Here is a 15,185-nt window from a genome sequence, read left to right on the forward strand (position 1 = left end):
GCGGCTAAAAAATAACAGAAAAAATAGATATTAATAGTTAAAATCAACTGAATAAAACTATACTCACTTATACGTGTATATGGTTAAACGGTCTTTGTGAAAGACTTTAAGTTCATCCCGAGGTACGGCAGGAAATCCGAGACACATGAAAACTCCAATTAAACTCATTAAAACTATAAGGAAAAGTTTCGTCATGTTGAAACAAAAGCCAACTGGCAATCAATTTTTATAGAACAATGTATTTATTTGGTAATTCGCAATTTCACGATTAAATAAATAAATATAATAAATTATGATTGTAACATTAATTGAATGTTCCCTCCAATCCTAGGAACAGCAGTACTTTTGTTTTATCACTTAGATGCCTCCTCCACCCAAGGAGTTTAAAAGTGGAGTGTTTATTTTTGAACCTATGACAGGAATCTCACTTATATGGAATCCGTTCTTATCAGCCGTGTATAAGTAACTATGGACAACACCGTCAGGTGTTCGGAATGCATATGCACCTTTAACTACTAATTCGGCATCTTCGGAATCCGGATTTTGCACCTGGCCTTCCTCATGACGTGCAATTCCATCATTCGACTCGAAGCTGAAAGCATTTTGTAATTATATAAACCATTATAATTATATATTTTTTGATGATAGATAAATGTAAAAATGCATTTTGTATGTGTCATAATAACATGAGCAACGAAAAAATTCACTATAATAAATCATATTTAACACAGATTCGTTCGTGTTTATCGTGATTAATATAAAATACGTGTAACATGTCTTAAGATTGCAAAAATTAGATGTACAAGGTGAGGTGAATTATTACATATTACCGATGTACACGACGCAAAGTGTTTTATTATTATTACTCTTTGTAAACGAAGCTGTGATGTGTTTTTAAACGATTTGCTACATTAATATTGTATTAACTATAAAATGCTTTGTCTACAAACGTACAAGCTTCTGCTTTAAAACTGAATAGGATTTAAATTGGTAATACGCATTTTTGTTTGTTCATTATTGAAATGAAGACGTCAATAGGAAGATGCGAGATGAGAAACGTCTTTACGTAAGTTATCGGACCTCTGACTTATTTTGTCCGCTCTTGCATAACGTCTCCAAAGGAATTTAGAAAGCCTCCGCTCAGGATTAATTTTGACCGGAAGATACTAAAATGAATAGCACAAAAAAATAAATAATAATGAGCGAATAAAACTACGCCCTTTGTGTTGTTATTTTTTGGTGTCGAAACGGTTTCTTAATGCAAAAGGATGTGACATTCATCACGCGTTCGTGGTCTCCCATAATTGTGGAAAATGTTGGAACAATATCTTATAGTGTTATTTTTTATAATTGAAGCAAGTCACTCTTGATAGTGCAGTTATGTTGGATTTCGTGACTAAAGATCAAGAGAAAGATATAGCGACCCGGTGATTTCGCAATTGGGATATTCCCCAACAAAGAAAATGTCGGTACAAAAAGAAGCTAGTAACGTGCAATCATTTCTGTTCAATAGCGATGAATGATTCGTATAATTTGATCGCGTTATTGTGCTTACATAATGAAATAAGTATGTGTACTAATATTTAAGAATAGCAGATCAATTTGTTTTTATTTTCTTATTATGTTATTTTGTTGAGTTTGTAGTATAGTGATTTGTTGCAATATATGTTATTATTATTAATTTTTGAATATATGGATTTAATAGACAATTTAAATAGGTCATATCTCTATCGTTGTATACTTTGCAACTATTTCTGATTATAAATTATTGCGCAGAATTTTTGTCCAAATTACTGAAAAATCATGAATAACTGACTTCTGGTAAAATTTGTATAAATACTCTCCAAAATATGAATACTAATGGTTTTATTCTTTAGTTACATACTTTTAAATGTCAGATATTAAATGTCATTAGATAATATGAGTAAACTATTTGTTCTAACCGAAAATACCTGATGTATTGTAAATGGTTTTAAAATATTAATGAAAACATTATTTAAGTAGATTTAAAATATACTCAGCAATAAGTATCAATAGATATTGTTGTAAAAGTTGATTTTCTTATTTTATTTAATGACCAAATTTAAAAATTGAGTTTATTTCTAATTGTAGTTGATAAAGCTTTGATAAAACATGAATAAACTATGTGTGCTAATATTAATTAATTGATATATTAATTAATATTACTTACATAAAGAATCGTAATTAAAATTGTCATAACCAATTTTGTTCATAATTATAGTATTTAAAAACTCATTAATAAATACAGTATGCAAACATTGTTACTACAGCCAACGTTAAATAAATATGGTGTGAAAATACTTAACCGACTTTACAGAAGTTTCTGAATTTATACGTAATATTGAAATACTTTCAATAACAATTATTTTTTATAACGACAATTAGTAAGTGATTTTTTTATTACACGTTAATATTTAAAGAATATTGAGATTGATAAATTATTAATGACATAAAAGTTGAAAATTTTGTATTAAACATTATCCAAAATTTGTTAAAAAGTTTTAAATTTAAGTAATATAAAAGATATTTTTTTGTACTAATTTTTTAGATTATATTTTAATTTGTCAATTAATATTTTATAAATCCGCACTGATCGAATATATGAAAAACGATAATGAAACATGAATTATCATTCAAAGCTAACATTAAATATGCAATGAAGTAATGCCATTAATAAAATCTTGAATGAAAGTCTACAATGATAAACTTACCTAAATTTATAGGATCCCATCCCGTTTTCATCCACATGATATTGATCATATTGAAAAGATACCAAATCTGAATTCTCTATGGGTAACGCAATTCCATATACAATAAAGCAAAGCAATAATATGATTGCGTACATTTTTCAACGAGTGTTAGCTCAACGCGAATGCAATAGTAAAACTGATCCAAGATCCCTTCTCTTCGGCAATTTATTATTACAGCAATTGTCCGAATTTACAATTATTATAATATAAATGCACCTGAAATCTTACGCAATCCGCGCGAGATTTCCCACACGCGTAATTCGAACACTGTATTTCCATTGATATTTTATAAGTAATATCAATTTTCTTCGAGGATTTTCCTGTATTGTATTATCGCAGGGTTTTTACCTTTAAGATACTTGAATCGATTCAAAGAAAATAAAAATATCGTTTGATTTTTGTATTATAGATGCAATTGGCTTTTAGATAATTGCATACTTGATATTTACTTTATCGTGTGCATCGCTTCTTTTGGATATGCCAATTACGAAATTAGGAACAAACAAAGGTTAATAATGTTAAGTTTATACACATAATTAAATTTCAATTATTTAGTATACGAAACGAGAACGATTATATTGATTCATTACTATGATAATGTTCTTCATTTGAAATGTCGTTTGTTTTTAATATAAGTGGTGAAAATGCATATGAAATTCAAGAATAAATATAACAGATAAAGAAAATGTGTTAGAATAGTATTAATAATTTAATTTTTAGATATTTCCTAATGAAATTAATGGATGTATTAAACACGGATTTTCGAAGATTTTGTCATATTTTCATTTCTATTTATTAATAAAGGTTATAGTAATAAAATTATTCTGATTATGAATGGTAAGTAAAAACAACTATATATTATGATTAGCAGACGTGACTTGAACGGAATGTCAATAATTATGCATCCCATGGTACTTGTAATAACAATGCTTAGGAACAAAACACAATATCTAATTGCGTAATTAGTATTATTTGTAAAGGTTATACAGAAATATTGTACACAAATATCTAACAAAGTGCGGGTCATCGGCAATCTGTTTGAAACAGGACAAATCAAGAAACTACATACAAAAAATAACCGCACATAACGAGACTTGACAGTATTGGTAATTGAATAAAATTATAAAAAATGTAGATAAATAATAGGAAGTTGATGAGTAACTAGTTCGAATGGCGTTTGGTAGATTAGTAACCTTGAATATGTTCATCAATCAATCATTTGTGGTATTGAATGAGTTTATTAAACATAAAAACGCGGAATTTCTTTCGTGAAATAAATATATCACAATTATTGTTGAAGTTAATTATCATAAAGTAAGACGCAAATAACTGAAGAAAAAAGAAATGGTGTTATTTATAATTGCATATATAGTGCATAATTAATTATTATTGCATTATAAATAATATTATAATTGGGTATTTTTAAAGAATGTAGTTGACAGATATATTCAAGAGTGTAAATTCTACTCTTCATTTAGTTAATAAAATACATGCATATATTAAATGAAATTATAAATTTAATTAGTAGTAATTATATTTGTTTTCTGTAATAATAAAAGACATTGAAGAAGAAAACTGACAGGCGAAGTAATTTCATGAGATAACACCTCAATCAATAAGTTCGTAGGATGACATATGCATGGAGCTTCTGTCGATATGATTTTTAGGATTTACCAACCTTCAGACGACACCTGTCAAAATTTCATGATAATCTGACGATTAGTTCACAAGCTACAGTGGTTTTAGTGACGCTACTTTTGTAATTTTCAAAACAATGGAAAAATCTGAATTTCGTATATTGATAAAACATTACATTTTGATGGGAAAAAATACTGTTCAAGCAGACTCTTCTCCGTGGTTTGTTGATTTTAATCGCGGTTGTACAGACACACGTAATGGTGAACGCCCAAAATGCCCAATTTCGGCAATTGTTGTACAAAATGGTTTTGACCGATCGTAAATTGATGTTGCCTAATATAGTTAATACCCTGAAGATATCAGAAGGCAGTGTATTCACCATTTTGCATGAACATTTGATCATGAGAAAGCTTTGTTTCAAATGGGTACCACATTCAAGCTCAAAGTGGACCAAAAACAACAACGAGGTAATGATTCCGAGTGCTGTTTGGAGCTGTTCAAGCAAAATAAAAATGATTTTTTCATGCGATATGTAACAATGGATGAAACCTGGATCCACCACTATATATCAGAGTCAAATCGGTCGACAGCTGAGTGGACAGCAAAGGGCCAATAATAAATTGTTGGCCAAGAAAGGTATCGAAATATTAGAGAATAGTTGGTATGAATGTGTCACTCGTGACTATGTTCATGAATAAAGTCGAATATTGCCTAAAAGTTGTTGTTTTATTGGACATCCTACGAACTTATTAAGTGAGGTGTTACTAGTCACCAAATCACCAAATTTTTATTTATTAATATTAATGTACATATTTTCATTGGCCCTAATATGGTTCAAAGTCTATCGACTTAAGTATTTTGTATTAATAATTACATATTATTTGATCAGAATTATATTATAAGTCAAGTTTCTATATATTACCATGATGTAAATATTTCATGTTCATCTGTTGATATATGGTTCACTAAATTTACTATTTATGAATTTTCTTGTAAGGAACTTCATTCAATTACAGATATCAATTTAAGTAGTAAAATTCCAATCAAAAAATTATTAATTGTATTAATATTCTTTTAGTTTTATGAGAAATACATTTGTTCTAATATTTTGATTTTGGTAATATACATTTTATTAATAAATTGATATTCTTGCTGTTGCATTAATTTAATTAGAATTTAATTAGAATCTATATAACTTGTTGAATTGTTAAATAATTATAAAATGTAATACATTCAGTATTAGTTAGAAAAGCAACTTAATTAGAGAAATTATAACTTATTATAGTGCAAAAAAAAACTATTTTATTGGGTTTTTTAATTTAGTAAGATTAATAAAATTTGTATACATTCAGTTATTAATTAGAAAAGCATAACATTTTAATAAATTGTGGTTTTGGTTTGAAACTATTTTATTAATTAATTGAAACAATTTTATCAATCAATTAATTTAATTTACTTTAGTTAGACATTATTTTTTTCTTTAATGAGTTATAGTAATTAAATAAAAAAATGATATAATTTTAATATAATAGATAATTAATAGATTTATAAAGACATTAAATTTTGTTTAAAATGATTTTGAATTTATTGAAATTATTAAGTGATTACTTAAAATATTAATGTCAGGGTAATAAATACTTAAATACGTATCTTTCGAAAATGACCACTTTCGATTCTAAGTAATCTTTAAAAGCTATATTAATATCGAAAAACCAAATAGAAAAAAAATATTGTGACGCAGATATCAAGAGGGTAATAAATTTGAATGCACTCCGCCGGCGAAAAGGACTGCAGCATATTTCAAGCTTAATATACGACATAAATTACAAGATGAACCTGAAGTCCAAATAAAAGTATAAGAAGTAATTATACATAAGAACAACGACGTTAAAACAAGTTCAGTATTGTTCCAGTAGTAGTCCTTAAAGGCACTTCGATCTCTTGAAATGTTACTGAACTCACCGCCACAGAAAACTGTAAGCAACACATTTTGTTTTTCTACATATATAAATTTTGCCTCAAAATTTCAACGACATTTCCATAATTCCAATTAAAACTGTAATTAATTGCCGCTCCGCTCATCAATTTTTCTTCTTCTTTCGTTTTGTCATCGATATGAAAGTTATTATTAATTAGCATGCATTTATTAGACAATATTTATTTTAAAAAAAAGTATCTGACAGGCCGTGCTTCCATAAACAAACATATTTGCGTTTCTACAAGCAATTAATATTCTCGAAGCACCATAAATCACAAATATTAACATAGCATTTTTTAATTTTAGTGCGCTAATTAAAATTAGTTTTTTTTTTAATACTAACAAAACAACTTAATTAAAGAAGTGATAGCTTTTCGCATCGAAATTTTGGTATTTGGAATGAATGCAACAGCAATAAGGTTATTTTTATACCAATTTTTACGAAGGCAAGGTCATCGGGTCGAGTCGAGAAGAGTAAGACATTTTCTGGGAAAGTTGTAGGGAATTTGCGTAGCCTTCGATCATATCACATTTTAACAACAACAACAAAAATAAAATGGATCAGACTTAGTAATTTGCGAACGCTGAAACCTGTTTTTCTCGTGGAAAATGCGTACGACTCTCTCATTAAGAGCAATTGTTATTTTTTTTTCTCTTGTTGTTGTTGTTGAATTATCATTGTTGTTTCTTCTTTTTAGCTCTGCGCACTTTTGTTAATTGCTTGCGTCCATGGGAGACCCCAAGGCGATAAAGATGCAAAGGTATTGACGAGCGAGTATAAACAGGAGATTCCAGGCTCTTACCGTTACAAGTATGTATTTCTTTTTTATTTACAAGTCTTCAAGGTTTTGTTTACTTACGTTAGAAACATGCAAAACGATATTTACAATTTATTCAAAACGCAATGTAATCATTTACAATTATCTATTTAATTATGCTACGTTCACACCCAATAAATAAAAAAATAAACGATTCTTTCATGAAAAACAATTCGAAAAAACAAGATTGACACAAATATCGAATAACTTGAAGATATCGTATTACGATTTTACAATTCTTTAGTATAATTATATAGTTATTTATTGGAAAATTAAAATCAATTTATTAGGTTTTTAAACTTGAAAGAATTTGTAGCGAAAAAATAGAGATTTATATTCATTATTTTTTTTTGTAAAATTTATTTGTAGAAAATCTCTTAGAAAATAATATATAAAGACAGAATTTTCCACAAAGGTCAATTTACTATCTATTGAGTTTTACATGTAAGAATAATTACGCCAATTTACTAAAATTAACTAAATAAATATACAGCAATACCTCTCATTATACGGGTAATCGATTCTGCCAATATCTCGGACTCTTTGAAACCGGACTAATCGAAGACCTAAATAAAATCTGTACAATTTTTTAGAATTTAGTTTTGCTTTGTTCACTTAAAATTTAATTTGTTTTGAGAATTTCAAACCGGACTATGGTGAATCCGAACTGATTGCAGCCGTAATATATTTAAATTTGTTCCTTTATACAAAAACACAAAATAATATATTAATTTTCAAACTTCTGTTAGCTTCAGAATAAATTTAAATTAAACTTTTTATTCAGTTTACTAAGTACTAGATGTTATTTATCTTCTTATTAAATAATATAGATAAGATGATGTATGAGTGTGACTATTGTGGGAAGTAGAAGGAATAGACTTCTATCCGAAGAATCCTGCGTTTTTATAACGAATGCCACCCCACTACATTATTCGGAAATGATTACTTCCTTATCTAATAAATCTTAACCACTTAATTTATGTAGACCGTTACAAAGATTTCTACTTATTGCTAGAAGAATACATAAAACATAGTTTATAGTCAAATAACTTCACCTAACAAGGCGCATTCTTCTTTGTTAGAAAATTAATATTTAAATGATTAGAAATTAAATTTATTGATCGCAGCCACATTAAAGCAAATTCTTTTTTTATATAATTTTTTTATACAACCTAAAGTTACGTGTTTTGTTTTTGTTTTGTACAGTACTGTAGTAATAAATTTTATTTCTTGACATAGAAATTTGTATTTAAAAAAAATGAGTCTATTAGATTTACTTCCTAATTGATTCAAAATTTTGATTTTATTATTTTAATGCGATGACAGAATATAATAAAATTGATTTAAGAATTTATTATATAATAATCAAAGTGTTTATCAATAATTTATACTGTTTAATTTATACACATTAATTTATATTTTCATTATTTTAATGTAATGACACAAAACATTAATTGTTTTTTTTTACAATTATGTAATAGTCAATGTATACGTCAATTCCTTACAATTTTTTTACTAAATATGAAATTAATTAATTTTAAAATTTGTATTTAAAATATATAAATAAATGTATTATTCTATTTTTAATGTGATGACAGGAATTTAAAATTATAAATAAAGATTAATGCGTTTCGTTTTGATTATAATTTATTAGCGAATCTCATGTGGTCGACGAATTGATCGATTGATTATTGTAAAATATTCAAAAAGATGTAAATGCAGAAAATTACATTTAGAACAGTTAGAAATTGAAATCGATAACAAAAAAATGCAAAATTCCTAACTGTTGAGGTGAATGCATATATTCATTCAGGAAATTATTACTATTGGATAGAAAACTTTCCGGGAATGAACAGATCATTATATATTCGGTGGTTGCATCATTGGATATTAAATTTATTTCCTTATTAATTAAAATTCATTACTTTGAAAAGAAATTGAATTGAAGAGATTTCTATAAGTGAATTATTGTATTCGGTGCGGCTAATTTATTAGAAATCAATAGATATTTAAATGAAAAAGTATGTCAATTTTTTTTTGAGTAAAAATTATAACTTTTAAGTTAATTTTTATGTATTTATCAATTGGTATTAAAATGAAAAATGTTTCAAATTTAGAAAAAGACGTCGAGAATAATATGTTTTGGGTGAAAGATTTGTATTGAACACTGGAAATGAATAAATTAAATGAATTCTCATGTCTTTTATATATTTTTTTTAAGTGTTTGATTTATTATAAATCAATTGGTATTAAAATGAAAATCTATCAAATTTTAGGAAAAATGCTTTGAAATTTATTGCATATTTCTATAAATTAATGTTTTATATTTAAATGTGTTTGATTTATTAGATATCAATAAGTATTAAAATGAAAGTCTATCAAAGTTTTGAGTAAAAAAAACTTTGAAATTAATAAATATTAATTATTATATGTTTTATATTTTTTAAGTAAAACAGAAAAAAAATCAAAATTAATTGCGAAGTTCTATAAATAAAGTTATCTATTATATTTTTTGAAAAGTAATTGATTTATTAGAATTTAAACTGTAAAATGAAATAATAATAAGAATATTTGTTGCAACAATTTCACATATATATATCAATTACACTAGGTGTTGAAAACAATACTTGGCATTGTACGGGTCTGTTAATATTCCGGACTGTTTTAATCCGTACCAATCAATGAACTAAAAACAGCGCAAAATAAGATAAATAAAAAAATATTAATTTTTGCAATTGTAATCACTGTACATTCATTTTTAATTAAAGAGAAACTTTTTAATTGCCGTACGCGTTTTGATAAATTAATGTGTCTTGTATATTTTTTTAACTTGATTGATTTATTAAAACATGGTATGTTTTAAGTCTAATAAATTTTATGTATCTGATTTATTTGAAATTCTTGATAAAATTGTTCGAATTGCTTTGAACAGTTCTATGAATTAATTATTTAAAAAAATGTAATTAACGCGTCTCATTTATTAGAAATCAATAGACATTCAAATTAATGATTATGATTTTTTAGGTATGAGACTTCGAATGGAATTGAGCACTCGGAAATTGGGGAAATGCAGCAGACCAATCTTAACCAAAAGTCGTTAAGCAAGAAGGGCTATTTTTCGTACAGAGGATTGGATAACATCTTGTATACCATAACTTATGTAGCTGATGATAAAGGATTTCGTCCTACGACTCACATCGGTGGTCCAGTCGATCCTGTCCAATCATCCTACACTACCGTCCTTCCATCTGATAAGAATGCCCTAGGATCGGATGATGAGGACGACGACGACGATCGCATTGGGTCAACCCTGATCATTTCGTTAGGCGGCGGAGGAGTCGGATAAGAGATCTGAAAATGTAATGCTTTTTTTGTGTTGGATTCTAATAAAATTGATGTTTCGTAAACGTTTCGTTTAAGTGAATTTCCGTGTTACCATCATCATATAATTCACGGATGTGCACGCGTTGAAAGTCCGTTTGTCTGTATTTCTACAATAAATATTCAAATAACATCATGTAAAAAAATCTTATTTAACATATAAATGTGACTGTTGGCGGCGCGGACAAGAACAGAACAAGGGGATTATGATAATAAGAGAGATTTCAATTACAAATCGATACCAATTTGATACCCGGAAGGTGGGGAAGAAATGGGCCATCGAATTCCGTATAAAAGGTTTTTAATTTTGGAAGCTAATCAGTTCCGACTACGCTCAACAACCAACAACAACATCAACAACATCCATTTTAAAATGAACAAGTTGGTCATTTGCGTAAGTAATTCGTTCAGCGGTGCGAAACGAACAGTGATTTATATAAAATTTTATTTGAAATTTCAGTGCATTTCGCTCGCTGTAGCTTCCTGCTTAGGATTGGACAGTAGCCGTGATGCCAAATTGTTGAAGTACGAATTCCAAAACGACGGATCTGGACCTTATCACTTCAAGTGAGTATTGAGCATTAACCAATTATCCTATTTGAAATGCGAGAGAGAAGTGATAGGTTTTATGTAAATGCGCGTACACATATTTATGTTAATTCGTTTCCGAAGAAATGCAGCCCATGTCAGAGTTCACGTATCTTTTTTTCTTCTAATACGTAACTGCGAATTGAGATTTATCTACTGGCTTTCTTTGACCGCAATTTGGATAAAATCTTAATCATCTAATCGTATTATTTTGCAAAACCACAACAAGCTAATTCCTCGTACACATCAACAATTAATCAACTTCTTTATTTATTTTTAGGTATGAACAAAGTGATGGTCAGTATCGTGAGGAAGAAGCGGAACTGGTATCAAAAGAAGTTGTTGTAAAGGGATCTTTCTCCTTCACTGCTCAAGATGGAAAAGTCTACACCGTTCGTTATACCGCTGATAAAGACGGATTCCATCCAGAGGGTGATCACATTAAAGTACCACCGTACACCCCGTGGCCCACCAACCGTTACATCCAAGAGCACGAAGACGAAGTCCCTCAAATCGAAACTAGATCTAAGCTCACAAACATTTACCTTCCTTCCAGTGAAAAGCCTCCAATCTCTAGCACCATTGACCCGGTCATCTTCAATGAAGATTTCTTAAGGAAAACGAACACGAACGTCAACCATCTGGGAACCAGTGGCAACATCATTAACCAAGATACTATTTCTAACACTTACATTCCTTCAACTTCAATCCCGAAAGTCCAAGCGGTGACCATCTCACCCTTAAGCCACATCGCCGAAGGTTCTAGCCCGATTCCCAAATACAGGAAAATCAATGGCGACATCTCTAATCAGTTGTTCGAGGTCATTCAAAACAATCATTCTAGTGGAGGAGTTTTCAATCAGAGGAAGTAATATTTGTGATATATTTTTTGCTATGATCTTGTTATATTCTTTTTAAAATTCTATTTGTTATATTGTTATATAGTTTAATCCAAGAGATATTTTTTATAATAAAAATTATTAAAACATATTTATATCTTCTATTAATTTATATCCCACCATTTATAACCCACATAGTCCGCTTTCAAAACTTAAAAACAAATTAATTAAAGAAAAAGAATAAATTCTAAATACTTTGAACACAAAATAAATATAGTAACAGTTTTAATTATTCATATTTCACAAACAAGATTGTCATTAATTATTGATTTAATTGAATAATTATTGCAATAAAAATTGTTTTTATTATAGAACTAAGAGTAATAAGGAGTAGAAAACTATTTATGAAAGTTTAAAAAAATGCTATACGTTGATGGCCAAATTAAATGAAAACTTCCTATAACTCTTTGAACGGCGATGGGACAGCATTATCCCATCTTCTGAACAAGCCTATTGAGGCATTAGTATAATTTTCTAGGAAATTTCCAGGAAAGAGGAATTATTCCTTAATTTAGTTGGTATGTCAATGGATGAATCTCGATAGGCTATACCATCCAATTTTGATTCAGTTGACAAAGCTGTCTTATTTACTTGTCTATAAATTAGCTGGGACTAGAAATATTTGGAATTTTTGCTGCCTCAAAGAGTTACAGAACAATTAATCTCGGCAGCCAAATTTACAGTAAAAAGTACGTAATTGATAGTTTTTTTTATCTGAATGATAAATTTAATAAAGCTTCTACAATAACCGTTATTGAATATATTTAATTATTTTTTAATAATTTAATTAATTAATGTAATTTACTTTCATTATAAATTTTATTTATTTATTTTTAAATTTGTTAAATGCAAAGTGTAAATTAAGTTGCCTATAATAAAATTTACCTAACTATTTTATATTGTAATATACAGTGGAACTTTGCTTAACGAGTTTAATTCGTTCCAGAATTTCCGGATCTTTACTCGTATAGTGAAACATATTCAAAAATACACACAATATTATATAGCAGGCGCGCAATTCGGGACTTCTCTTCTCATCGTCACTTACATCTCATTTTTCTTACAATTCATTTTGCTCGTTAAGCGAAATGTTCGTTATGCGAGGTGCTCGTTAAGCGAGGTTCCACTGTATTGTGAAATAATTGACTCCAGAAAAAAAAAATACATATTGACCTTGCTAAATAGTTTTAATTGAGAATTTCAAATAAAGTCAACTGCAGCAAAAGGGTTATTGACCATACGAAACCACAGAAATAAATCATATTTATTTAATTGCTATGATGAGTATTACAAATCAGATTTAATAAAAAAAAATACAGCACAATACCTCACATAGTGAGGGTAATCAGATCCGTCATAATGCTGGACTGTTTGAAACCAGACTAATGGTAGAAATTAACACAAACAAAAGACTTGATTATATAAAGAAAACACTGCTAATTTATTTTGCTTAATTAAAATTAAGTGTGTTTTAAAATATTGAAAAAAGATTATATTGAAAAATCATAAATACAAAATTTAATAATAAATTGTAAACTGATCAAAAGAAAAAAATGAGTAACTAAGAAATTAATTAAATATATTAACACACACAAGCATAATAAAATATTTATAAAATGTATCTTTCTTCAACTTACTACTACAATTAAGTGGGACAAACTTTCTTCCAATGAACATAATAATATATTTTATATTTCAATGTAAATGCAGAATTATTTAACATTTTGATAATAGTCATGATACGAATAATATAAAGGTTTATATGCAAGATAGACACAATAATAAACATTAAATTGAGAAAGATGTTTACACAAAAGTTGGATTGGCTTGATAAAACACGTTTATTAGTTAAGTAAAGATTGGATAAAGGAAATGCATAAAATGAATAAAAATCTTTTGTTCTGCTTTATTTGAAATACACTGAGTATTTTTTTTTTATTATATGGTGCATAAACTATACCATTTTCCTAAGTACCATTTTTTTTTCGCATATAACGTAATACAATGAGAGATAATTCACAAAGCAAGTTAAAATTAAAATAATTATTTTTGAGGCACGATCTCTCACTAGATTGCAGTCAAACAAGTGGTAAAATGACTTAAATCTAAGATTCACACTTGCTGAATTAACTTCCATTACGACACAGATTTCCCAATTCCCTGCGCTTAATCTACCGGTTTCTAATTTACATAATAACTGAAACTGATTATTAATTAGGTCACTATTTCATCATTGATTTAAAATATATTAATTTCTATTCTTATTTGCTTTATAGTATGTTAATGCATTTATCTGATAATAGGTTTCTGTTCTAACCGAGCATTGAAGTTCTTACAAAATCTCTCAAATTTGGATTATTTTAATAATTTCAAATACAAAATCTATCATAAAAATTTCAATATTATTATAAACACATTAAGTCTATCAATATTCATAAATTGTTAGAAAAAATATTAATAAAATTAATATATTCAAAGTTACGTTTATATGAAGCATTTTTTTTATGTTGTGTAATTTTTATTTACAATCTGTGAACATTGAATAAATTTAAGATCGCGGTTGACATTAAGTAGGTAATCTTTCCCGGTGGACAGTTACCATTATAATGATTTTTAATTGATGATGATTTTAAGTTAAATTCAGTAGTATATTGATGCTCTGCGATTCCTTTGATTGTGAGTCTGCTGCTATCATTAACACTGTCATTGTCCATCGACTTAGCTGAAAGTCCATAAGGCATTTTTTTAAATTTATTTAGTTGAAGTGATGTATCAAAAATAACTTAAATTAATTAGTTTTATTATTTAATACTTTCTAATTTAAGTATTGAAATTCTTTTCTACCACGTTTGATAGTCCGAATTATGTTCAATATATTTTTTAATAAAAATAAATAAATAAAATAAATAGTAATTTTTATAAAATATTATATAAAAGATGATTGATAAATGATATTAATTTGGTAATAAAAATAAAATTTTATTTTATTTTTGGAATTGTAGTTTTAAAAAAAATATGTTTTGCGGTATGAAAAAAGTTGGAGAATGTTGCTGTTATTTTAAGCATGCGTTTGTGACATTTGCAATTGTTGTTTTATAGTTCTTATAATAAC

The 15,185-nt window shown here is 27.6% G+C and overlaps 3 protein-coding genes across 3 annotated transcripts; 2 read left to right on the forward strand and 1 right to left on the reverse strand.

Annotated features, from left to right (window-relative positions):
- Positions 1 to 281: 281 nt before the first annotated feature.
- On the reverse strand, positions 282 to 2,925 carry LOC108568938 (endocuticle structural glycoprotein ABD-5-like). The gene is made up of 2 exons (XM_017930288.1): positions 2,733 to 2,925; positions 282 to 592 (listed from the first exon to the last, which is right to left on the reverse strand). The coding sequence occupies exons 1-2, from the start codon at positions 2,864 to 2,866 to the stop codon at positions 358 to 360; spliced, it is 369 nt and encodes a 122-aa protein (XP_017785777.1). The 5' UTR covers positions 2,867 to 2,925; the 3' UTR covers positions 282 to 357.
- A 3,340-nt stretch (positions 2,926 to 6,265) lies between these two features.
- On the forward strand, positions 6,266 to 10,551 carry LOC108568892 (endocuticle structural glycoprotein SgAbd-5-like). Its single transcript, XM_017930240.1, has 3 exons — positions 6,266 to 6,385; positions 7,086 to 7,198; positions 10,230 to 10,551. Exons 1-3 carry the CDS (start codon positions 6,356 to 6,358, stop codon positions 10,549 to 10,551), a joined length of 465 nt encoding a protein of 154 aa, XP_017785729.1. The 5' UTR covers positions 6,266 to 6,355.
- Positions 10,552 to 10,857: 306 nt separating this feature from the next.
- On the forward strand, positions 10,858 to 12,046 carry LOC108568893. The gene is made up of 3 exons (XM_017930241.1): positions 10,858 to 10,980; positions 11,047 to 11,153; positions 11,455 to 12,046. The coding sequence occupies exons 1-3, from the start codon at positions 10,858 to 10,860 to the stop codon at positions 12,044 to 12,046; spliced, it is 822 nt and encodes a 273-aa protein (XP_017785730.1).
- Positions 12,047 to 15,185: the final 3,139 nt, after the last annotated feature.

Source organism: Nicrophorus vespilloides, unplaced genomic scaffold (genome assembly GCF_001412225.1).
Source record: "Nicrophorus vespilloides isolate i.1.1-1 unplaced genomic scaffold, Nicve_v1.0, whole genome shotgun sequence".
NCBI classification, from domain to species: domain Eukaryota; kingdom Metazoa; phylum Arthropoda; class Insecta; order Coleoptera; family Silphidae; genus Nicrophorus; species Nicrophorus vespilloides.